The sequence below is a fragment of the Mchenga conophoros genome, linkage group LG3, assembly GCF_057382185.1.
Source record: "Mchenga conophoros isolate Kocher_MC1m ecotype Shallow Benthic linkage group LG3, M_conophoros_male_GT1.1, whole genome shotgun sequence".
NCBI classification, from domain to species: Eukaryota; Metazoa; Chordata; class Actinopteri; order Cichliformes; family Cichlidae; genus Mchenga; species Mchenga conophoros.
This window is the reverse complement of record NC_140528.1, coordinates 61,942,967-61,969,301: the sequence shown is the minus strand read 5'-3', so window position 1 is coordinate 61,969,301 and position 26,335 is coordinate 61,942,967. Positions and strand designations below refer to the sequence as shown.

General features: G+C 41.0%; 1 protein-coding gene across 1 annotated transcript in view; it reads left to right on the top strand.

Annotated features, from left to right (window-relative positions):
• LOC146579904 (basement membrane-specific heparan sulfate proteoglycan core protein-like) overlaps positions 1 to 26,335 on the top strand; it is an 88,899-nt gene that overhangs the window by 24,888 nt on the left and 37,676 nt on the right. The window contains exon 2 of the mRNA XM_085265624.1: positions 18,004 to 18,270. Within this exon, the coding sequence (XP_085121750.1) occupies positions 18,004 to 18,270 (267 nt within the window). The remainder of the gene's footprint in view (positions 1 to 18,003; positions 18,271 to 26,335) is intronic.

The window sequence follows — 26,335 nt, the reverse complement described above, 5'->3', positions numbered from 1 at the left end:
GCTTGTCTCAAACTTAGTTTCAGTAAACAGTCACAGGCCTCAGGTACATTAAGGTCTTTAATCATTTTCTTAGTCCACGTGATAATGCCAGAGTCATTTTTTTAGCAAGCATTTTTTAACGACAAGGTTCTATTTATTAGGGCTCTTGTCTCGTCGACAGTCTTTCTCCTATGTGCTCAGCTGCCTTAGAGCAGTTTGATCCTGTCTCCCTTAACGACTTGACTGCGGTAGTTCGTCAACTAAGATCATCACACTGCCCCTCTGATTGTCTCCCCCAAGGTTGCTTAAAAACACTTTTAATACTGTTGGGCCTTTTATCCTGAGAATAATTAATACGTCCCTTGCTACAGGCTGCGTCGAATCATGCTGTAAACAAGCTATAGTTCAGCCTCTTCTTAAAAAACACAACCAACTGTTCTGTCCAGTTATTGGCCAATCTCAAAGCTCCCTGGTTTTAAATTACGACATAGGCAGAGATGGCAATTTTAAGGATTTTTAATGATATTCTCTGAACTCTGGCAGCCCTGCTGCCCTTTTATTGTTGGACCTGTCAGCAGCCTTTGACACGGTCGACCACGACATCCTGTTATCAGGGCTGGAATTTCAATCAAATCAAATCACTTTTATTGTCACATCACATGTGCAGGTACACTGGTACAGTACATGTGAGTGAAATTCTTGTGTGCGAGCTTCACAAGCAACAGAGTTGTGCAAAATACAATAACGTAAACGTACATGCTGGCCTAAAAGGATCTGCCCTCCAGTGGTTTTGGTCCTACTTGACAGGAAGGTCTTTTTAAGTTAATATGGGCGCCATAGCTTCAAAATAGCCCCTCTTAATTATGGTGTACCTCAAGGCTCTATTTTATTAGTTTATTAGTCTAATCTCAAATCTTGTGGCATTAGAGCCTTCTCTGTGGCAGGTAGTCTTCCCCTACATATTAGGTCTGCACAAACGCTACTAAAGACATATTTTTATCCCCTGGCTTTTAACACACTATGATCCTTTTGTTCTGATTTAATAGTCTTAGTTATTGTTTTAATTCTCTTATTGTCCTATCATTATTTTTTTATTGTTTTATATTGCTTCTTTTATGGACTTTTATATTGTTAATTATATTGTGATTTATGTGGTTATGTGATTCAATTTTGTGTAAGTCTTTCAAATGTAATTTTATTAAATCATGGCCTTAATTTTCAGATTTTTGTTTCACACCACAAGGGAGCACCGTCTTCCAATTAGGAATTAGTGTTGCGTCACCACCGGTGTTTAAATTTGGAAGAGGCCAAAGAGTAAAACACACTACCTGCCTTTATCTCATCATTTACCTGATTTTTTCCCTTTTTTTAGGTTAGGAAGTTTTAAAAATCGCACATGTGTTCCATACGAGTGATGTAAAGCTAAAGCCTGATTTTGTTTATTTTACACTTTGAAATGTAACATGTTGCTGCTGAGAGCTAACTTATCTCACCAAACAAGCCTGAGCTGCCTGTAACAGCTGTGTGTGTGTGTGTGTGTGTGTGTGTGTGTGTGTGTGTGTGTGTGTGTGTGTGTGTGTGTGTGTGTGTGTGTGTTTTCCAAACTTAAAGCTCCTTTTTGTAACAATTATACAACACATGTCCTGCACTTTTGATTATACAGAGAATGTTTTGTGTGCCTCTGCAGTGATCGTCTGTAGCTAGACATACTAATCTTTTAGCTCTACCATGCTTATGTGGAGTTTTCCTTAACAGAGGTAAGGCCTTAGTGTGTCAAACACACACACACACACACACACACACACACACACACACAGTATGTTGCATCTAATTTAGCTTAAATGTTTGCAGTGGACAGGAAATGTGAACATGTCAGACGACTGCTGCGGTCAAAGCTGCAGGAGCTGTTTCAGGTTGGTGTAATGAGGAAGAAGGCACAGAGAGATGATGGAGGGAGGAGCTGAATAAAAACTCTGGTCTTATCTACATTAAGTGCAGCTTCTCTTTGTTCTGCATTTATAATGGACGTGAGGATGGGGCACTCTTTGCTCTGTTTGCTGGGCTTATTCTGTGAGTACAATAGCATCTTTACTGTTTGAATGGCAGTGATGAAGGAAAATGTTTCTTACTGGTGACAATTACAGTGTATCACTTTAACCTGTTTAACCGGCAGCTTCAACACGGCATACAACCGTCTATGTTTAACCTGTTAGATACGCTGCTGCTGTTTGCAAACATTACATTTACTGTTCACAATTTATTAATATTGTTTTTGTGTTGATTGCACTGAAAAATGATATTCTTTCATATTTTACAAACTTAATTTTAACAGTGTGTTTTTCATGTTTCCAGACTGTTTGACAGCTAATAGAAACACAGAAATTTGGTGATGAGCAATAACTGTGCCATCTGAAAACTTACCTTTAAAAAGCCTCAGTTTATTTATTTATTACGATTTTGTCAGTTATATAATGTCTGGTGATGTTTCATTCATTACTTTAGTGCTCAGTACAGTCAACCATGGAAACACTGAAGGTGAGAAATTGTTTTCTCTTCCATTTATATCGTGTGTTGATCTTAACTTGTGATTAGCTTCTCCTGTGTTGCTCTAAATGACGTCCTCTGTGTTATATTTTGTATCATAAACCAAACATTTAATTGAGATTATTGGTTGAAATGTTAATATAACCATGTTAAGTGTGTGAGCACTCAAACACACACCCACGATACAAACTGTATATTTACTGAAGAGCTGTGGCTTCATACATGTGGATTTTCTTTTCATTTTTTTCTGATCTGAAAATATCAACAGTGTGTGTAGTTGTTAAGGGGGCCCAGAGGCCAGTATGTGGATCCAAACAGTTTCAGTCACAGGAAGCAATGCTAAGGTTTCTCTCACAACTTTTCTTGTGAAACAAGAACAAATAATGACACAGGGGAAAATGCTTAATAAAGGGATATGGAAACATGAGGGCTCTGTGAACAGAAGGAGAAAATGAGTAGAAAAGATGGAGGTTAGGGAGGGTGAGACTGAGCTGGCTTTTGTGGCTTACTTGGCAAGTGGAGTAGACGTTGCTCCAGGAGGAGTTATGTTGGCCGGGTGAGTGTTCTGCAAGTGGAGTAAGTTCAACCTGATTATTCCAGTGATTGGTTAAACAGTTGAAGGCAGGAGGCCAGGCAGCTAATGAAGAGTGAGTCTGTGAACATGAAACGGCGTGAGGTATTACAAGATAGTGACCAGCATCCAGGTAGGAATGCAAACTGCACGCAATGTGAATGGTGGAAACTACTGAGAGCACAAGGAGAACAAGGTAAGTTAATCATAGAAACAATGAACAAGAAGCAAAGCCTGCCTGTTATTAACATGTGGTTAGTTGACAAACTGGCAAAATAGAAACATTAACATTCGTCTTAAATATGGCTGATTGTCCTGGATCACGATCAGATGAGCAAAGCAGGAGCAAGGGCGAAGGCTCCTCCCAGAGGTGGAAGTGCAGAGGCATCATGGAAAAATACAGCCAACTCACCCCGACCATGACAGTGCATATTATTTCACTGAATCATGCTGTAGGCAGGTATCCTGGATTATATTGTAGGATTTTTTTGGATTACCTTTTGGAATTATAAAATTATCAAAAGCTACACACAGAGGACACCTCCAAGGAAAACCAACATGAAATAAGGTAACCAAAGGCTGCTCTCAGCTCAGCATAGAGTTTGTTACCTTCATACTCCCTCATTTAGTGTTTTAATTAAAAGCTGTCAAAGCAAAGCCTCTGTAGATGTTAAGTGTGTTGAATTATGTGGCTGCATTTTACAACAAATTTGCATCAAAACATTCAGCAATCTGCTTTTGAACTTTTTCTAAATTACAAGAGGGGAAGTGAAGGTCACTCTGACAGCACACAGATTAATCATACCAGCAGGGGGCAGTGTGACACTGACCTGTGATGTGAAGTACTCTGCTGACTTAAAATATGAGTGGTTCAGAGAATATGGAATGCCAGGACTGCCATAATGAATTAATTAAATACACCATTAAATAATTAATTAAATGTGGCAATAATTAGTTAAAATTGGAATTAATTAATTAAATAAATAGTTATGACACATGTAATTAATTAATTATTGACACATTTAATTAATTATTTATGTATTTCACATTTTAATTAATTATTGACACATTTAATTAATTATTGACACATTTAATTAATTATTTAATGATATATTTATTTATTTCATTTTGGCAGTCCTGGCGCCTGGCTCTCATCTTGAAATAATTTTATCTGTCAGCCTCACCCATCAAACTCAGGGGGCGGGGTTAACGCTGCCCATGCAGCTTCTCTAACATTTGATTGGTTGCCGTGCAAAGTAAGTCAAAACAGGTTGATCCTAGATAATCGATTGCTTGTGTAGACTTGGGGCAGCCAGGTATCCCAGAATGCAGATCAAATCACAGGCAGCAATGGTGGCGGTGTAGTTTTAAAATACCCCGTTTTTCTGTCACCAACTACACTTTTAACAGTGTTTTAGCCGCGAATGTCGCGCCGTATGACTGGTCAGGTTGTCAACATAGAACATGTTTGCAAAAGTGCTCAGATGTTTTCAGAGATTTCACTAGCTCTGCTAACAATTAGCATGCAGAGTGCACCCAGGGGGTTACGTTAACCGGTTTGTTTACATATTCCACTCTCCGTGTTCCACATGTTGCATTCGCAGATTCTCATTTTCACCGAACGATCGTCTCTTTCCGCCTGGTTTTGTGTCTCTGTGCTTCTGTAACAGAAAGAACGAGCTGACATTTTTCTCACGAAACCAGCGATCAGCTCAACAGACCCTCAGTTTACCTGCATGCATCCTCCTCCTCATCTGTCAGCTGTTTAACACCTGCTGCTAATTCAAGAAACACGCCTAGTTACCTGGTGATAGTCACAGTTTAACTGGGCAGCCGGTGCTCGATATAAAGCAATGTCAGTGCATTTTTCTGCACAAGATAAGTAAATATAGTGTTTTCCCCGAGCACAGAGCTGCTGGAGCTTGTTTCCTTACAGAGCACTTTATAGGCGAACCAGCTTCATCAGCGGCTGATGTCCAATCACCGGCACACAGCTTTGAAACCTCAGCTGAGTTTTAGCTCTCAGTGGTTAAACGCTGGACTTCATTCACTCAGGTTCTGTCTGTCGGGTCACGTTTACTTCGCTGTTTTATTTACAACTGAGCAAATCGGTTTGGCTGAGGTTAAAGTTACGTTTCATAACTGCATAGTTTCACAGACGTTTAATGGTTCACTGGCACATGTGTTAGACTGAACTATTCGCTTTTCTTTATCTGGTGTGTTTTGGATTTAACAGTGAATTTTGAGATTAAACTGACTTTTAAAATGTTTTTATACAAGGAGGAAAGAGAAGGCACATTTCCATCAAGAGGAGCAGGGTTTGCAACAGCATGCTCATCATGAAGTCTGCAACCTGGACAGAAATATTATATCATCTGTTTTTTAATAGTTATTCAACTGTATTCTAAGCACCAGCTGTCTGTTAGAATGTGATTATTTTTTCTCTCTCTGTTGGCAGAGGTATAAAAATGCGCAGGAAAATCTGACGTGCATGGCAAACTTCACCGACGATATTTAGGGAGGAATAAACACACATCAAACATAAATGAACCATTTGCCTGTCTCCATAATTGAGAGCATTTTCTCTTCTTATGTCAACACTCTCTCTCTCTTTTTTTTTTTTTTTGCTTTTTCGGTCATGTTAGGTTTACCTGTCAAAGGCTTGTTACAAACTATGAAACACATCGTGCAGACTTCTGGATGTTAGAAGAAAACTAATACTACTCATGAAGGAGACTAAAGGCAGGAAGGTGTCCTTTAAAACTAAACATGTTAATAGGACCTCCCTATTTATATCATAGTTTATGATATAGCACGTGTATTTCAGTAATAGCCTGCTGATTTCAGTGTAGTGGTGAACAGTCGCACAGCTCACGTAGGCGTTATCTGTGATACTCCTTAACTATAATTTATCCAAGTTAACTTCAGTTAACCATTCAGACAGTTCTTTTGCAATGAAAAACATAAACACCCATGCTGCCGGTAGGTTTCCTCAGTGCCAGCTGTTAACATTATAGCTGCTTATGCAGTAACCACGGTAACCACGGACTCTGAGCGGCTGGATCGACGGAGGTCAGACAACAATTTTACATGTATGATCTTAAAACAGGACACAGCCACTATACGTTCTGGCCTCATATCAAATGTGAAGGCAGACTGAGTCTATGTTTGACGTTTGTTTATATCTAATCTTCCTTTTCAAACATTTAAACAGCAGCGAGTCTGCAGCTGAGGGAATACAAACTCAAATTGTCGGAACAGGTTTGCTCGTTTCTTGGATTCATTTGGTGATTTATTAAATGTATAACTGTTATTCTAATCTGCTGCTGAGTCTCTTACACTTTTCTTTATGCTGTATATTTTCACGTCTCTGGAATAGTTGGAAGTTAGATAGTCAGCTGGGAAACTCTGTGTTAACTCATGGAGCTGAGGATATCGTGGATATGCTGACCTCGCTCCGTGGTGTACAGGGCCGTTTACCCTCATGATTAATATTCACAATAAAAATATTAGCCGAACATCATGAAGTCTGTATGTGTTTCATAGTGTCGAACAACCTTTGTACAGTTAAAGCCAGCAGTTACTACATGACGGAAACACCAACGTTATCTCTTTTATGCGTTTATACACAGGTCACGCTGATTACTGAACAAAAACCCAAAGATCAGATGTTAAACAGATTTATTTGCTCTCTCTCCTCCTTAAACATGTTTTTAATGTTAGTTATAATTCAGAATTGGCGACTGAAACACGTAGGACACATAAGAACATCAGGAAATAAAACACCGATAAATATAACCTCAGTAAAAGAAGTCAGCGGGGGTTACTACAGCTGTGTACCGGGGCCTCCGCTTTGTCGGTGGGATTGCTTGCGAGGCGAGCGGGTCTATCCCACGCTTTGCCGTGAGACTGGGCAGACATCTCCGAAATCATCGAAGCACTTTTGCAAAGAGGCTGTATCTTGACAAACCGACCAGACACATGAAGATTAAACCACTACATTCTCGGCTAAAAAAAATATTAAAACGGTATTTGGTGACACACAAACAGGGTTTTTCAAAGTTCAGTTCTGTTAGCTTCCACATGCCGGTTGTTGTGTGCTAGAAACAATGGCCACCAGGCCAAAGCAATGGTTTTGACTCAATCAGCGTTAACCCCGCCCCCTGAGTTTGATGGGTGAGGCTGACAGATAAAATTATTTCAAGATGAGAGCCTGGCGCCAGGACTGCCAAAATGAAATAAATAAATATATCATTAAATAATTAATTAAATGTGTCAATAATTAATTAAAATGTGAAATACATAAATAATTAATTAAATGTGTCAATAATTAATTAATTACATGTGTCATAACTATTTATTTAATTAATTAATTCCAATTTTAATTAATTATTGCCACATTTAATTAATTATTTAATGGTGTATTTAATTAATTCATTATGGCAGTCCTGGCGTTCCATACAGAGAAACCTCATCTGCAGTGAAGTCCACAGAAGCTGCTGGATCAGATAAAGTGATCAGGATCTCTAAAGAATGCAAATACCAATGCACTCATAGCACAAAGTGATCCAGTCATCATTCAGGAAACTGGTGACTTTAAAAATGTCATATGAAATAAAACAACATGGATTCTCCAAAGCTTGGAGATCAGAGAGGGATAATATTATGATATAAAAATATTTCACAAAGTGATTTAATAAAACTGTCATAAAGTTATAACAAACATTATTGAGGTTATCATATTTAATGATAATGTTATTATTTTGTTAATAATAATATAAGTCAGAAATTAAATGTATGGCTCAGTCATTCATAAATGTGTTTTGTGATTTGGCCCCTGATGCTCCAGTTATTGTTATCAGTTTTTGGACAGAGTGATAGGCTCATTTCACAAGCCATCTCGACCAATGGCTGTAGACTGTCATAGAAACCTTTCTTGAATTATTCTGAAGATACTCTGAAGAGTCAGCTCAGTGGGGCCCGTGATTTTCACGTAATTATTACTGAGGATCAGTGAAGAGGGCAAAACACAGCGAGGGGTTTGAAGAACTTCATGTTCTGGGACCTTCAAACAGCAGCCGACAAATAATGAGACAGTTATAACAATAATAATAGTTTAATAATTAATGACTGAAACAAAACTGTTTTTTATGTTACGTATGGACTTCAGATGCAAGCAGCACATTTTCTGTACATCTGCAGTCACTGACTGGGCGATCAAACCTCTGTACTGGTTGTTTGTGTCTCTGTAGACATGTGACCTAGAAGCGTGGCTACAATCATCGACATCATCATTCATAAAACTTATAGAACTTCTTTCTATGCTTATTTAACTTTCTCACACACTAATGGGATTAGAATCAAATAGTTATGTCTATGACTTCTGTTCCCTGAAGGAGAGGAATGAGGTACAACAAAAGTATGGGATATCACGCCCTTGCGTGTCCTGGCTGAAGAAACCTTTATTCACGCCTTTAAGGCAGATGACGTGTGATGACACGCGCACGGCCCTGCCTGCAAATATAGCTGCTGTCATCACAGTCATCCCTCAGTTCGATAACCGCTCTTCACCGAGCCAATCTGCTCAGTGGGGCTACCTTGTGTTGTACCTCGTTCCTCTCCTTCAGGGAACAGAAGTTATAGACATAACTATTCGTTCCCTTTCAGTCGAGTCATTCGGTACAACACATAAGTATGGGACATATATACACGCCCCGCAGAGCCACCGAACCGGAATTGGACCACCACATCCTTAGTGAGCTGTAGACCCAGCAGAAAGGACAGTATAAGCCATCGAAGGGGCTGTAACGTCCAACCGATAAAACCGCACAACAGTGTGCGGTTGACGCCCAACTAGCTGCCGCACAAATATCGGCTACAGGCACCCCTTTAAAAAGAGCCCATGAGGTTGCCATCCCCCTGGTGGAATGAGCTGTTACCCCCTGGGGCAAAGCAAGACCTTTGGTGTCGTATGCCAGTGAGATAGCTTCTATAATCCAGTGGGACAGCCTCTGTTTAGACAGAGTTCTACCTCTATTTGGATTAGCGAAGCAGACAAACAGCTGGTCAGATAAACACACATTCTGAGTGTGCTCAATGTAGGCGTGTAGCACATGCACTGGACAAAGAGAATGCATCCTCCTCTGCTCCTCAGATGCAAAAGGAGGGGAGCAAAAGCTCCGCAATTCAAACTTCATTGAGCTATAAGATGCAGGCATGATCTTGGGAAAATGCGCAGCATTTGGATGCAATACGACCTTGTGGCCATCAGGAGAGCAGAAGGGATGCACAGATAGCGCATGAAGATCACCCATACGCTTTGCTGAAGCCAAAGCAAGAAGTAATGCAGTTTTATATGAAAGAAATTTCATATCCACAGACTCAATGGGTTCAAACGGGGAGCTACAAAGGGCCTCCAGCGCCAAAGACAAGTCCCAAGCAGGGGCACTGGACTTAAGCATGGGTCTCAGCTGGCGAACCCCTTTCAGAAAACCTATGGCAAAGGGATGTGCACCTGGTGTCACTCCGTCAAAGCCAATATGAAAAGCACATATAGCTGCTAAATAAACCTTAATAGTTGAAAATGAAAGGCCCTTATCCAGCAGCTCCTGCAGGAATGTCAAAACATCCACAATAGAGCACTGAAATGGGAGAGTGTGGCAGTCCTGGCACCATTGCTCGAAGGCTCGCCATTTGTAAGCGTATAAGCCTCTAGTAGATGAGGCCCTAGCGCTCTGAATTGTCGCTATCACACTAGGTGGCAAACCCTTAGCAATCAAGTTTAACCTCTCAGCAGGTAAGCATGAAGGTGCCACAGATCTGGGTGCAGATGAACCACTTCTCCTCCTGCCTGAGAGAGGAGGTCCCTGCAGAGAGGAAGCTGCCAAGGACTCGCTGCTAGCAGGCTGATTATCTCTGCATACCACGACGTTGTGGGCCACCAAGGGGCCACTAGAATCAGAGAGAGGAAATGCCGACACACTCTAGAACTGGAGATATCATTTCCACTGGGGGAAATGCATACAGGAGCACGTCTGGCCATTGGTGCGCTAGCGCTTCCAAGCCCAAGGATGCATCGTGGTCGATTATGGAGAAGAACAGGGGGCAGTGAGTATTTACCCTGGAAGAAAAAAGATCTATTTGCGCCTTGCTAAATAGATCCCAAATCTCAGCCACTATTAAATGGTGTAGCTCAGGTGGCAGAGCAGGTCAGCCACTAATCAGAAGGTCGGTGGTTCGATCCCAGGCTGCCTCCTGGCTGCATGCCAAATATCCTTGGGCAAGATACTAACCCCATGTTTGCCTACTGGTGGTGGTCAGAGGGCCTGGTGGCGCCAGTGTCTGGCAGCCTCGCCTCTGTCAGTGCGCCCCAGGGCAGCTGTGGCTACAATGTAGCTTGCTATCGCCAGTGTGTGAATGTGTGTGTGAATGGGTGAATGACTGAATGTAGTGTAAAGCGCTTTGGGGTCCTTAAGGACTAGAAAAGCGCTATACAAATGCAGGTCATTTACCATTTAACCTCCATTCTCTCACCAGAGGACCCCCCCCTGGAGAGAAGGTCCGGCCCCAGGTTCAGGGGGCCCGGAACATGGGTGGGTCTTAGAGACAGAAAATGAACACTGAAACGCAGTCTGCGTCCCAGCTGAAACTGAGCGAGGCAGCGATGAAACACGGCCACTCTGTGCTCCGACAAACGTTTGCGGCTGGAAAGCGAGCATATTTCCAAACCGAGGAAAGAAATATGTTGACTCGAGATTAGCGAGCTCTTTTGAAAGTTCACAGAGAACCCCAGTGTCTGAATGTGTAACAGAACCAGTGACAGCTGTGTCTCCGCCTGCTCTCTGGAGCAAGCTACGAGAGCCCAGTTGTCTAGGTAGGCTAAGATGCGGATGCCTCTCTCACTGAGGGGCGCTAGCGCTGCTTCGGCACATTTCGCAAAGGTGCACGGAGTGAGTGACAGCCTGAATGGCAGCACTAGGTATTCGTAGGCTACGCCCTCTAATGCAAACCTCAGAAACGGCCTGTGTTTCGGGTGTATAGCCACATGAAAATAAGCATCTGTTAGATTGATTGTTGCAAACCAATCTCCCGGACCGACTGCATTCAAAAGTTGTCTGAGTGTTAGCATCTTGAACTTGTACGTTCGTAGATACGTGTTCAAGACTCGCAGGTCGAGGATGGGATGATGCCCTCCCACTTTTTTCTGAACAACAAAATAACGGCTGTACCAACCTTTGTCTGTCTCCGAAGCGGGGACCACTCGTATTACTCTTTTCTGCATAGTGCCTTTATTTTCTGTCTGAGTACCATGGCCGCCTCGATGCCGACAGTTGTGTTTACGATTCTCTGAAAACGAGGCGGCTTGACCCGGAACTGCAACCGGTACCCATGGCAACGTTTGGCAACACCCATGGAGAGGGAGCACAAGCACGCCACTGAGGGAAGTGAGCAGCCAGCCGGCTGACCTGCAGCACCGTCAGCGGGGCGTTGTCGCTTCCCAGTGTGTCTGCAGGGGAATGCATCACCTGCCTGACCTGGCTCATTCTGCCTGCAGGCTGAGCATTTGTGATTGTTTGAGAATACAACACTCTTTATTGATTGTAACATGGGAACATGTACATTCATACATGTTCTTGGAGGCACCTTTCCTGGGGCACAACAATGAAAAAACAGCAGGAACACTTGATGTGGTCAACTGAACATTTAACACACCTGAACAGGGAGTTACCTGAGGCATTTTGTGTGCAGGGGGTTTGTGCTTGGGAGACAGTGTTAGGAAAGTGCACTGACGGAGCTCATGGTGTGAGCAGTGCTGGCCTGAGCCCAATAAATCTTCTCTAGCTGCGAAGCAGATGTTGCCCCCCTGGTGTGACAGGTGCCTGGGAGGGGTGCGATCCTAGATCCCACAGCTGTGTATTGAAATAAAGAGGCACAGATCATGAACTTGTTTACAATTCAACTGCAGGATTTATTCTGCTCATCAACAGGGGAACAAATCATTAATCGCCTCTCATAAGAACCAGCAATTCTGTGTAACGTGTGGCATAACAGCTGTCAGCGCATTGTCAAAAGTACAGGAATAACCTTGGCAAGTATACATTAACCATCATAAATATAGATAACATTGGCTCGCAGTGACCAGGTTGCCTCAGCCTTGGTTCCGGTTACACATACATATCACTGCATCAAGAAATACAATGTACTGTAACTCACAGCCCGTGAATAGCAAATAACCATTCATATACAGCACATGAGCAGCTGTGCAAGCATTAATTACAGCCTTTGCATCCTGTCTTACTTGAACAAGATATATAGAGAACACACAACTGACAACGTGCCTTAGCATCGCTACGGTACTTCAAGCTCACTTCCCCCGCTAGCCAGTCCATTAGCCTAGCCGATCACGTTCACATCACGATCTCATTCAAAACACAATACTTCAACAGTACTTAACTTATAACGGTATACTTTCATTCACGAGTTCACAACAGTCGTATTGCTTCTACTGTGTTACCTATTAGCAGTGTTGGGACTAACGTGTTATTAAGTAACGCGTTACAGTAACTACGTTATTATTGTGGTAACGAGCACGGTAACTAGTTATTATGCCAAAATCAGGAACGCGTTACTCGTTACTGGGATTTAGATAGGGTCGTTACTCGTTACTTCGTGTGGTGGCTATCGCGGAGCTTCCACAGATTCAGTAACATTAGCAAGTGGTGGAGGCCAGCAGGTGAGGAGGGAAAGGGGACGCAGAAGGAAAAGAGACCCGAGGCGGCCGCTGGTCCGAGTGTGAACTGAACTTCAGGTAAAAAGTTATGACCTGCAGTCTCTCTGGGTCAGATATAAATCAAGTTTAGGTGGAGTTTATTTTCGTTATTCTGACTTTTTCCGCACTGCGTACTAGCTAGCATGACGGAGTTTCTATACAGCTGGGTGGGTGCTATGAAGTTAATGATGTTGAACTTTATTTTGTTCATAAGTTATTAGAGTTGCCAACCGTCCCGTCTGGTATTCAGAGAAAATATTACGCATTTCTTATTGAGGTGAAAAGGAACAGTTTGTCCCGTAATTCAGCTACAATGAAAAAGGCACAAAGCTGGAGTTATTCTGTGTCTTTGCTGCACAGCTGCCTCTTCTTCTCTCATTCTCCCCCCTCCCTCTCCCGTTTCTACTTCAATCATGAAAACTGATCAGTGATCAGCTGATCGGCTCTCTTGTTTGTTTATCGCTCACTTTGCGCCGAAAGAGGAAACCAGCGGATGTCGCGCTAAACAACAGCAGCACGTTTAAGCTTGATCAGCTGTTGTTAGAATTTATTTAATATTAATTTCTAGTATCAGCTGATGTTTGCTGGAGCCACAGCTGCAAAAAAGCTGCTGGTCATGATGTCGGTTTGGTTATCTGGTGAGAGGGAAACATGAAGATGAAACCAGGAGATGTCCTTACTGAATCATCAGAGCTGTGATGGAGAAACAGGTTTACCTTTTAGGTGACATGAATGAGTTGAAGGGAAGTTATGAACTGTTTCTGAGAGACAAATAACCCCAGGATCCTTTTTTAGCTAGCTGACAGCTGGTAACTGTGCAGGTGCGGATCTAGCAAAGTGTTGCCAGGGGGCCAGGTAGGGCATTAACAGGGAAAGGGGGGCACAAAGAAATACTTTTCTTTCTTATTCTCATTTAAAATATCTAGCTTTTAAAAAATAATTATCTGAATCTTACAACAAACGATTGATAGATTGATGCATATATACCATCAAAACAGTGTACATCACTGTCACAACAGTGTTTATTTTCATTCAAAGGCTTTATGATTTTTCCTATAATGGTGGGCCGGTCTCTAGTCAAAATGCCCGGGACGATTTATTTGTCCCAGTCCAGCCATGTATGCAGCTCATCTGCAGTCTGGTGTTACCTACATCTTCCTATTCAGAAGGCAGAATTTCCGAGTTCTGAGTACAATCGAAAGCACCACGACTGCACTTTTTGTGTTGGATGTAAAAGGCGCACATGACACTGTGACGTAGGCTAGAATCATGGCAGCAGTCAATGACGGTCCAGGCGTGGGATTTCTCTCGTGGAAATATGCACATTATCTTTTCCTTTCTATTGGTAGGTGGCACAGTGCACTTGTGGCAAGTAAGCAAGCTAGAAGACTGGCAAAGTTATGGAAGCAACACATTAACAAGAGAATTCTGAGTAAAACCAAAGTTACTTTCCCTAGTAACTAGTTACTTTGAAAGTAACGAGTAACTTGAAGTAACTGAGTTACTTTTGAGAGAAGTAACTAGTAATGTAACTAAGTTACTATTTTAAAGTAACTTACCCAACACTGCCTATTAGTCATTTTGAGGACTAGTAACCCACCTGTGTATTGAAATAAAGAGGCACAGATCATGAACTTGTTTACAATTCAACTGCAGGATTTATTCTGCAGATTTGCCTCCCAGGGGGGTTTACGCTCCTCTTGGCCGCTATGCGCCACCTAGTGGTATTTTTTAAGTAATGCCATGGAAGATGTAAAGTGTAATTAGAAAATACTGAATCAACACTGAACGATATAACAAAGGCCAAAATATAACTGGGGTGTTCCCTTTTTTCCTTGTGTGAAGACATAAACTGAACTAACATCCCCATAAGTCTTTTTATCTCTTAACTTTTTAACTATTAGTGTAATCCAGATTTACCAGCCACACATTTCAACTTAAACACATATGTTAACCTTTTACACAGAGAATCTGCAGTGCATTGACGGCAGAGTTGCAGGGCCACCGACACCATGGTTACGGGGCCAGATAAACAGCCAGAGACGGCTCCATAGGGGGTGGGTTAGTTAAGCCAGCCCCCTCAGCACCGTCCAGTTCCATGTACTGTCCATAGCCGGGCACAGTGACGTGGGTAGACAGAGGTTTGTCCCATGATGCTGTTAGCTCGCAGACAAAGTCTGGGAACATGGGAAGGCAGTTTTTGGCCGTTGCGGGCTCCGGTGGGAGGAAAAAAGCCGCAAACCGCGACGGCTTCTTAGCTGGCGGAGGAGAGGGCCAGTCCACCTGCAGCTTCTCAGCAGCACGGCGAAACAGGGAGAAAAGAGAGGTATCATCGTGGCCGACTGGCACAGCAGCGGCGACACATTGGGCCGACAATGAGCTCTCCTGCTCATCCTCCGGCAAACCATGGATGTCCAGGCCGATGTCCAGCACGTCATCATCTTCCTGGGGAGCTCTGGCGGGCTTCAACCCAAGCTGAAGCCCGTCAGCGCTCCTGCATGGTTCCGGCTCGTCATCAGCTAACCCGTCAACATATTCCCGGATAATCCTCGTCTTCAGACCTGGACAAAGCTGGGGCTCTGGACTCGGAAAGGTGAGGGTCATGCCATGCGACAGCCGAGCGTCCCAGCACTTTTTCCACAAATGTCACCTGTCTTTCCAGGGTCGAGTGCCGGAGCTGGCGACAAAACGCACAGTCTTTGGGCTCCGTCAGCGCTCTCCTAGCGTGGATGATCCCCAGGCATCGTGCTGGTCGCTGTCGTGCAAAGAAACCGCATCCCTGAGGACAGGGGCGAACAGAAGATTTCTGCTTTGATTGCTTCGGTTTGGAGTCCATTCCAAAACGCAAAGCAAAACGCTTTCGTGTGTTGGTGGGTTATTTGTTTCTTAATGTGTGTATGCAAATTCACCTGTGCAGGGGCTCGGCTGTGATTGGTGGACCTAAGGAACGGCCTGATGTAACTGGTTCCTGCGGTGGACGTGAACTATAAAAGGGCGACTGAAGAGCTGTGGTGTGGGGGGTGTGGCAGACTTCCCGTGCACTTGCCTCAGGTCCAGACGGAGCAGCCGTAGCAATAGCTATTTGGTTAAAAGGTCGGGCATGTGTGTGAAGTTACGACCCGGCTCGAAATGACTGTAACAAGAGCGGGGTGTCCCGTCTCACGGGACACCCAACACTGCACAGGAAAACTTGAAATTAGCGCTCCGCGGGCAGCCTACACACCAACTGCGCGGTGGAGGCTAACACCAACAGGGGCAGTTAAGCTAAGTTCAAGTCGGCAGACAATGGAGCTAACTAGCAGCAGCTAGCTAGCCTAACTCAGCAGAAGTGTTCTCAGCAAGGTGAAGAACGTAAGAACTGAGGGATGACTGTGATGACAGCGGTTATATGTGCAGGCGGGGCCATGCGCGTGTCATCACATCTTAAAGTCATCTGCCTTAAAGGCGTGAATAAAGGTTTCTTCAGCCAGGACACGCGAGGACATGATATCCCATACTTATGTGTTATACCGAGTGAATCGACCTAAAGGGAACAAGGATATTTGGCATGTGTTACCGGCACCAGACCTAGGGGAATCTGGACCGGCAGCAAGCGGCACACAGGCTAGAGAGCATTGCGTTGCCAAGTATGAACAAACTGTGGATTAGTAGAGAGGACACCGAAGTTAGCGTCTTGCTCAGGCCAGTGCTCATTTATTTCTGCAACATATACAAAATACAAATCACACCAGACCATGCATTCTTCCCATAAAACAGATTTCATAAACAAAAATAAAGTTACAAAAAGCATTCTCTCAAAATCAAAATAAATACAAACTAATTCAAAATAACTTTACATACACACAACTTAAACAAAACACTCACGGCTAAAGCATAACAACATACCAAAATAACCCATTTCACCTGCACACAACCTTTCCCCACATTCGCGCCATATACGCTATTACTTTTGAACATGGCGTCCCCCGAACGCAACACAATATGGCGGCACACGACTGCAAATGTTGTTTCACCAACGAAAAGCTTTCCCCTTAACACATGTACTCAGTACTGCTTGGCTAATACTAAAACAAACACTACAACACATTTTCTGAAGTCGCAGAATGCCACTGTCATAGCATGTACTTATAGTGATATGTAACGTAATAGCATTATGCTGATGCTACACTAATACTCATTACAACAAAATACCACAAAACAACATCATCACAATCATCCCAAAATATGGCCAAATAGTTGTTACTCAACTTACATGACATTTAGAACCAGTTCAGTAACATAAAAGTTTGTTTGTCAGTACCTGTGGATTAATAGCGAGCACGGAAGTTAGCGTCTTGGTCAGGCCGGAGCTCATTTATTTCTGAGCTGCACATGCGCAGAGCTTATAGCTAGAGTCTCTCTGGTAGTTCCACAGCAGTGCAAGAGCACCATCTAGAATAGAATAGAATAGAATTAGAATTCAACTTTATTGTCATTGCACATGCACAGGTACAGGGCAACGAAATGCAGTTTGCATCCATCCAGAAGTGCTTTAGTGATATAGATATATTACAATATATATTAGCAATAGTATAGATATCTACTGGCATAATGAAATATAACTTTGGCCTGGCAACACATAACAATGTCAAAATAAGTCACAATAATAAACAAAAAATAAGGGGGTATTTGGTTTTCTTACAAAAATAAACATGTAGCCTTTTCCAACCTGCTACACATGCATACTGAAGCAGCCAGGGATTGAACTACCAACCTTCCAGTTAGTAGGTAGAGCCACAGCCACCCAAACCTTACTAGGAGAGTATTAACTTGAATGGAGTGTACTAACCCTGTGAATGACAGCGTTAACCATGACACTATGAAGCCACTAATATGCAGATTATAGATCAAACATAATATCTAGGCAAAATAAATATTACAACACATTACTAAAAACAGACCCTTAAAGTTTAAACACAAGTTGTTTATGTGATATTGTGATGTCTATATATGTGTGTTGATCATATTCAATCTGACAAGCAGTTTATATCCTTGAATCAGCTGTTTTTTTCCTTCTTTTCAGTCTCTCTACTCTCATTTTATTAATAGCAGACATTGTAGGCTGTTATTTGTCTCTAACTGGATATTTTCCTGTGAACAGTTCCCAGTAAGCCCACTGTGGTCTTGCAGCCATCCTGGACTCAGATATACAGCGGTGAGACAGTCACTGTCAGATGTGAGATTCAGGGAGGTGAAGGAGCTCAGTGGACGTATGAATGGAGAGCAGCCAAGTTAAACACACCTCCAACATCCAATGAATACAGAATCATCAGAGCTACTGAGTCTGACAGTGGAGGATACAGCTGCCGGGGCAGAAGGGACTATTTCTTCTCAGAGTGGAGTGATATCATCACACTGACTGTATCATGTAAGTTGGAGAAACTTAATCTGAAGTCATTTGTTGAAAATTATTATAGTGTTATTAGTAAAAAATTTGTAGTATTATTTGTTACAAAATTGTGTATTATTTGTATTATGCCGTAGTTAATTCAATATTTAATATTTGTGTACAGTATTTAGTAATCAATCCATAAAGTTTTCAGGTTTTGGTTAAAAAGTGTGGATACATGAGCAACATGTGCTACACAGGTTTTTTGTGAAATAATGAAAAGATTGTTATCCATTTCTCATTATTCAGGTGTCACTGAAATCACACTTGTTTAGTTTAATGTGCATCGACTCATATATCAACTAAAATAAATAAATCTTATTCATTTATGTGTATATTTACATTCATTAGCGCCAGCTTTTTACAGTTTTGTCAGTTCAGAAATGTTTCCACAGTCGTCCTGGCTCATTATATGGTTTAACAATTCACAAGAGAAAATATCAATTTATTTATATTAATCTCACTCAGTCTCATTTACTTTTATGTTCTTTTTCTAAACGGAACTGCAGCTAAACCAAAGCCCACACTGAGCGCTGACAACACAACTCTTCCAGTAGGGGGCAGTGTGACCCTAACCTGCTCTGTGAACCCATCATCATCATCATCTGGATGGATATACTTCTGGTACAGAGATAATATCCTACTGAATTTCTCCTCGTCTGATGGACAACTCAGTGTCTCACAGGAAGGACTCTACAGTTGCAAAGCAAAAAGAGGAAACCCAGCTTACTACACAGAGGGAAGCCAAGAAGTTCAAATTAACAAAACCAGTGAGTTTGGATTCAGCAATCATAAATAATTTCATGATCTGTATTCATATGATTGCAAAACTCAAAATAGTGATGGTTACTTTAAATAGTTTTTTATTTAAATGTTTGAATGAATAGGGCCAGCCAGTGCCGTTGTAACAGTGCAACCCGACTGGCCCACATTATACAGTGGAGAAATGATCACTCTCAGCTGTGAGATCCAAGGAGGAGACACTGAGTGGGAGTATGAATGGAGAACTACAAGCTCACATAAACCATCAAACCAAAGTGAACTCAGAGTAGATTCTGCTTCTCCATCTAACAATGGTCACTACAAGTGTAGAGGCAGAAGCAAAATTGCACAAGATCATTTAACAGAGTGGAGTGTTCCTTTAAATTTGATAGTATCACACAGTAAGTAAAATCATAATCCATTCACCCAGTCATTTTTGATTAATTATGTGATGAGATAATAGTTCAAATTTATGGCGCTAACATGCTAAAAATGTAGCGTACAGGCATTGTATTTATGGACTGGCATGTATTTGATCATCACTCCAAGAATTTCCTAACAGATAAACCCCGTCCTGTCCTCACTGTGTCTCCATCATGGCTGAGTCCTGGAGCCTCAGTAACTCTGAACTGTGAGGTTGAACATCCGTCTGCAGGATGGAGCTTCTACTGGTATAAAGCTGTTCCTGATCTAGCAGAGAAATCCTCCAGTTATGAGCTGCTACCTGATGGCAGTGGGACTGCACAGGACTCCTACATCATTCATGGACAGACACACACAGCAGGATATGTGTGCAGAGCTGGAAGAGGAGACCCAGAGTATCACACTGATCACAGTCAACCAAAGTTTGTCTGGTCTGCAGGTGAGGAATTTTTAAATTAACTGTCAATCTTGTAAACATTTGGCTCTAATTAACTGTTCTGCATGTGCTCTTTTCTTTCCTTAATTATCATGATTTGTAAAAGAAAAAACATGACGTATCCAACTGTTAGTCACATGAATTTTCTGTGTGCTATTCTATTTCTTTATTTCTCCCCAGGGAGTTTTTAAACTGGTACAGCATCTGTAAATTTAAGATCATAAAAGAAATTAAAAGAAAGACATAAAGTGTTATCGAGAGAAATATTAGAAAGAGCAAAGAGCACATGTAATTAATGCCATGTGTACATATGGAAAAAGTCCAATACAACAAGTCAGAATGACAAAATGAAATACAATGTTCATATATGTGAAGATCACACACAAAAGGAAGGAGACAAATATAATGTTACTATAGGACTATAAGACAAGGATATTTGTAACCCTTATTTGTCTCGTAAGGGTTACAAATGTGGAGGATGTCTGTAGGTCAGGTCATCTACTAATCTACTAATAAGAAGGTTGGTGGTTTAATGCCTGGCTCCCTGGATTTTCAGTCAGGTTTCAGAGTTTATCACAGCACAGAAACAGCTTTACTGAAGGTTACAAATGCTCTTCTTATGGCCTCTGACAGTGAACTCATCTCTGTGCTTGTCCTACAAGACCTCAGTGCAGTGTTTGATACTGTTGACCCAATATTCTATTAGAATGACTAGAACATGCTGTAGGTATTAATGGTACTGCGCTGCAGTGGCTTGTATCATATTTATCTAATAGATTCCAATTTGTTCGTGTAAATGGAGAGTTCTCTTCACACACTAAGTTAAATTAGTGTGTGAAGAGGATGCAGAGGGTTCAGTGCTAGTACCAATTCTATTTATATTATACATGCTTCCATTAGGCAGTATCTTCAGAAGACAGCATACATTTTCAGGAGACAGACACTATCTCTACTTTTAAGATCAGACTTAAAACTTTCCTTTATGCTAAAGCATATAGTTAGGGCTGGACCAGGTGACCCTGAATCCTCCCTTAGGCTGCAAGTTAGGCTGCAATAACAGTAGGCTGCTGGGGGACTCCCATGATGACATCCACCCATGATGCATTGAGTATTTCCTTTTCAGTCATTTTTCTCACTCAACATGTGTTAATAGACCTCTCTGCATCGAATCATACATATCTGTCTCTCTTCAACAGTATGTCTTTCGTCCTGTCTTCCTTCTCTCACCCCAACCGGTCGCAGCAGATGGCCGCTCCTCCCTGAGCCTGGTTCTGCTGGAGGTTTCTTCCTGTTAAAAGGAAGTTTTTCCTTCCCACACTTGCCAAAGTGCTTGCTCATAGGTCATATGATTGTTGGGCTCTTCTCTGCATGCGTTATTGTAGGGACTACCTTACAATAGCACTGTATAAATAAAAGTGAATTGAACTGAACTGAATTAATTTATATATAATTAAAAAGTAATAATTTACACACAAAATGTTAAGTTCAACTTTACAAGTTTGATCAGTTTTGCTCTCAAAAAACTCCCTGTCTGTGCAAATGTGTAAAAGTGTTTCTCCCTTGCCATTGCCTGATATGCTCAGAAAAGGTCACATGTGCAGGTAACTTTACAGATTCCCAAATGTAACCTGCATTCATGTGCTAGTGGAAAATTGGGACATTGGGGCTTCATCTGTGTTTTTGGGCTATTTCAAATAAAATGTTTTTTTTTTCCTACATAACCAGAATAGTTCATCGGCCCTCTACTAAAAACATTCACTTCCCAATTACAGATGCTATATAGTAACCTATAAAGGTTATTATGTGGTTCACATGGTGCTGCTAGGACATTCTTCTGCTGGGAAAACAGGGCCGCAGTCTGCAGAGGGAGAAGAAATGACGAGGCATTTTGAGATGCAAGAGAATGAACAAGAACAGAGGAGAAAAGACAAAGTTCTGAAAATTTCAGAAAATCTTCAGAACTCATTGGACTAAATGCGAACCATAATGAGAAGGCTTAACACAGTGATTGGAGATTGAGCCTGAATTATAACCCTGTTTTAACCCTTCTTACATCCTGTTTTTCAGATGTTCATTCAGCAGCATCTCTCACAGTGAGTCCTGACAGAGTGCAACACTTCACCTCTGACTCTGTCTCACTGACCTGTGAGGGAAACTTCACTGAGTGGAGAGTGAGGAAGTTTAGTGAAAAAGGCTTTTTTTCACACTGCTGTGACTGCCAGAAACTGAGTGGATCCTCTTATGAGATCCACAGCTTACAGGAGGGTGTTACTGTGTACTGGTGTGAGTCTGGATCAGGAGAGTTCAGCAATGCAGTCAACATCACTGTACGAGGTGTGTTTAAATGACTTCACTTTATTTAATTATTTATTTTTTGGGACAAAAACTGGAGCTGAAGATTTAATTGTATTCACTAAACTAAACTTTTCAAACTTGTTGCTACTTAATTAAAACAGACAAAAAGACCACTGGAGATGAAGCTGCAAATTAGAAAAAAAAATGTTTATTGAAATGCAGTTTTAATAAACTCAAAAACCAGTGTAGTAGTGACTTAACATAATCATAGACGGCTCTGCGACAGCAACTCTGCTAATATACATGGTGCTCTCGTATTTAATGAGGTTTATGAGATAACTTTGCTTTGGTAAAACTGAGTTTTATATGTGCTGTTTAATAACGACACAGAATAAATAAGGTTAAAATAATAAAGATGATTATATTTTCCACATAAACATTTCAGATTAAACTAGGTCAGTTCATTGTGTGGCAGACAGGGTTGGACTCAAACACAGGATTCGGAAAGCCAGACATAAAACACAAAAGTAGCTTCATTGCTGAAATTATAACACAAGGCAGGAGCCTCTCCAACAAGAGAAACCTAACTTGGAGACACACAAGGATGAAACACAGCATGAGGAACAATGCAACAAAACAGGAAGTAAAATAAAATACTGAGTTCAGGACTAAGACTTGTGAACTTGACCCAGTGAGAGAAGATAAACAAACATGGAGACATGACTGACTGTGGAGACAAAGGAAACACAAACGATCATAAGTGAAGATTGCATAACCTAATGAGGAATGCTGAGTATAAACAAAGCAAAAGTAACCATGAACAAGAAATATAAATAATATAACGAGGACTATAGAAAATAAACAGAAGACTATGGAGCTCAAACACAAAACTCATGATAACATAGAATAAACCTAAAGACCCAAAGAACAGGAGCACAGAACTATAATACAAAGATATAAGAAAAGAAAAGAAAACCCCTCAAACATCTCAAACTCAAAACTATGATCGTAACTTTATATATAACAAGACTTCTAAACATAAAACTTCTTGCTGTTAAAATGGGTCTTTAATAATAAAAAAAACCCTTTTAAAGTTGTTTTTAGGTTCATATTGTTTTTCTTGATGTGGCCTAAACTTTTCGGCTTTTATTAGATCTAGTTGGACTTCTTTCCGAGTTTGACTTTGTGTTTTGATATTACCAGAAACTTTAGGCTTCGGATCTAAAATCAGTTCATTTATTGTTCCATTCATCATCGGACTTGTTAGTGGAATTATCCTTGTGATGCTGCTGCTGTGTTGCTGCAGAAAGATAAAGGGTGAGAGGTTTTCTCATCAATGATTTGATGTGACACATTTAAGTAAACTGATTACAAACCAGTGCAACAATAATTTTTAATTTTCTTTTATAGATCTTTGTTGTAACAGGTTGGTGCAAAAGTTTTCTTTCATTTTAAAAATAACATGAAATTATAACTATTCCTGATTAAATTACACAGTGTTTATTGCATGTTTTAGTCTCACTCGGTCTCAGAGCACCAATCAAAACTCTGCTGCACAACAAAAAGCCAACAAGAATGAGAACAACGTTTACTCCTCTCTTCTTCCTGGTCAGTCCTAGAAACTATTACTTGCATCATTTTTAACACTAAGTTTGTTAACAAACAAATATCGTGAAAAAGTAATTTCTCTTCTGTTGTCTGCCCTGCAGGTGATTTTCCAGTTTATGAAATAATCACATCCTCTGGAAACACTGGAAGTGGTACAGTATACTAATACTGAGCTATAACAGAGCTATAAGAGATATAATGATTATAAACTGACTGATCAGACATTATGTCATGTTATTATTTAAGGTGGCAAAGCAGATGAACATAGAAATGTCACATCTACACTTGAACTTAAAGTTATTGATGAGAAGACTGAGTTCAGAAAATGTAAGGATATCATGGTTTATTAATATGTTATTGTGACTCCTAATCTTGAAATACAGATAAAAGAGAGCTGTTCTTAATTAAATGCACTAATACTGTCTGAACAGGGAGAAATGATGACCCAGACGTGAGCTCTGACTACGAGGATGATGATCATGAGACAGGCTCAGGTACAAACGTACAAATACATCACTGGATCACTGACAATCAAATGAGTTTAAGAATGAAATAAATCATATTGTTCTTCCAGTAAAACAAGTTCAGAGTCCTGTTGGAATGGCTTTCATTCATTTTCTTTAGTTACATTCAATCTGTTGCTTGTTTAGCCAAATAATAAAATAACAGGACTTTAAAATTTCGCAAACATGTACATCTAAAATCAGGAAAAAACGGATAATAAATATGTTTTTTTCATAATATGAATGTAGAAGTTCACAAAGCAGACTCACAACATCAGCACCATTATATATTTGTTTCTGTTTTTACACTGTATTTGTTCTGATTTAGTTTCAGGTTCATAAGAGGAAGTGGACGTTAACAGAGAAACTTGTGGACAAGAACATAAAGTAAATAGCTGAACTTTCACAATGTTTGATAACATTGCTGCAAATGCATAAATCACTGAGTTTCTGATCATATTGAAGAATTAAACTCAGCATTGATGGAAGACTGATAATACCATCTACTATGTTGAAGGATTAAGCAGGTAGACTTCTGGTACACCTCATTGTGCAAATCCTTAATACTAAAATGGCTTCCTGCATTACCCCACTCATGTGACCCTAAACATCCAATAGGAAGGAATACAAGCCAAACCACAGAAAAAATCACTTGCCCGCAGTCTCCAAGCTAACCACTAGGAGATGCTAAAATTCTCAACGTGCACATGTGAAATGGCTTTCATGCGAACAAACAAAGGGACCCAAAAAGGCCCCAGTATGGCACAAGGGTTAATAAAAGTGATATAAATAAAGTGTGTTGTTGTTGTGTGTCAGACTGAGAGTACATGTTACAGCTGTTCAGTGTTGTGCATGAATCTACTGAAAGAGAGCTTTTATTTAAACGCACTCATTGTCATTTAAAACAGCTTACAACCCTCCAAAATGAACTAAACCTATCAACATAATGGGAAGTAACAACTGCTCTGACGTTATGCTCATGTAACCCAGAGTAAAATCTGTTTTACTAGATTTTAGTAATTTCCTGCACGTATTCCCTGCCATTGAACACATCACAAATACATGACTCCAACCACATCACTTTGCTCAGCCAATCGGATGGCATGTAGGTCATTGTAAGCCTGTCCCGACTTCCTCCCGTCAGATGCGTGGAGGCAAGCCAGGTGACAGAGCTGTTGCAGATGCTGATTACCGTGAGCCAGAGCTGTAGTGTTGTTGTGCACTGAACAGAACGGAATTGGCCAGGTGAACCTATATGGGTATGAAAAAGGATGGCGAGCCAATGAACGGCTAGGAGCAGGAATCATTCTTCCTACCCGACTTCCACTGGTCGGGTAGGAAGTTATCAAAGACAATGCTCTGTCCCCATTTTCCGAATACACTGATTTCCACAATCATACACCTCATTACCCCCGTTTATGGACAATAGCGCTTAGACATCTCTCATGGACATTCAGATAAAACTCACGGACTTTCTCCTCTTCAGTGTGGATCAGTGTTTTTGATGTTAACATGTGTTATTTATGGGGAACTTCTTTTGAGAAATTATATTGCTGGGTATAAGCCAGAAGAATTTACTTAGTTGTCTTTGTGCACCCCCACTGGGTTTTTGATTCATTGAATAGCTGCAGCAGTGATTATTTAAGTTTTCCTTTTCTTTTCTTGTTACTTTTCTTTGGTTTCAGTTAAATACATGGTACCTGCAAAAGCATTTTGTGTTGTGTGTATTTATTAATTACTGCCCATCAGCTCCAGTAGCATTCCTAAATCTTCTGATTAATAATAACCTAATATTTCACTCAATACCTAGCCTGTATTAATTCATTAGCGCTTCATCGGTGTTACACTCAGCAGCCTTTTTACTGTGTAGCGGAGTTTTCCCAGTTTTCTCAGGGAGGTCCGGCCAGTACTTTCATATAATATCAATTTATTTTGACCGTGTCAGTCACATGTTTGCCAAGACCATTATAACTCTGTGTATGACACATAAATCTTGATTTTCTATTTCTATTTTATA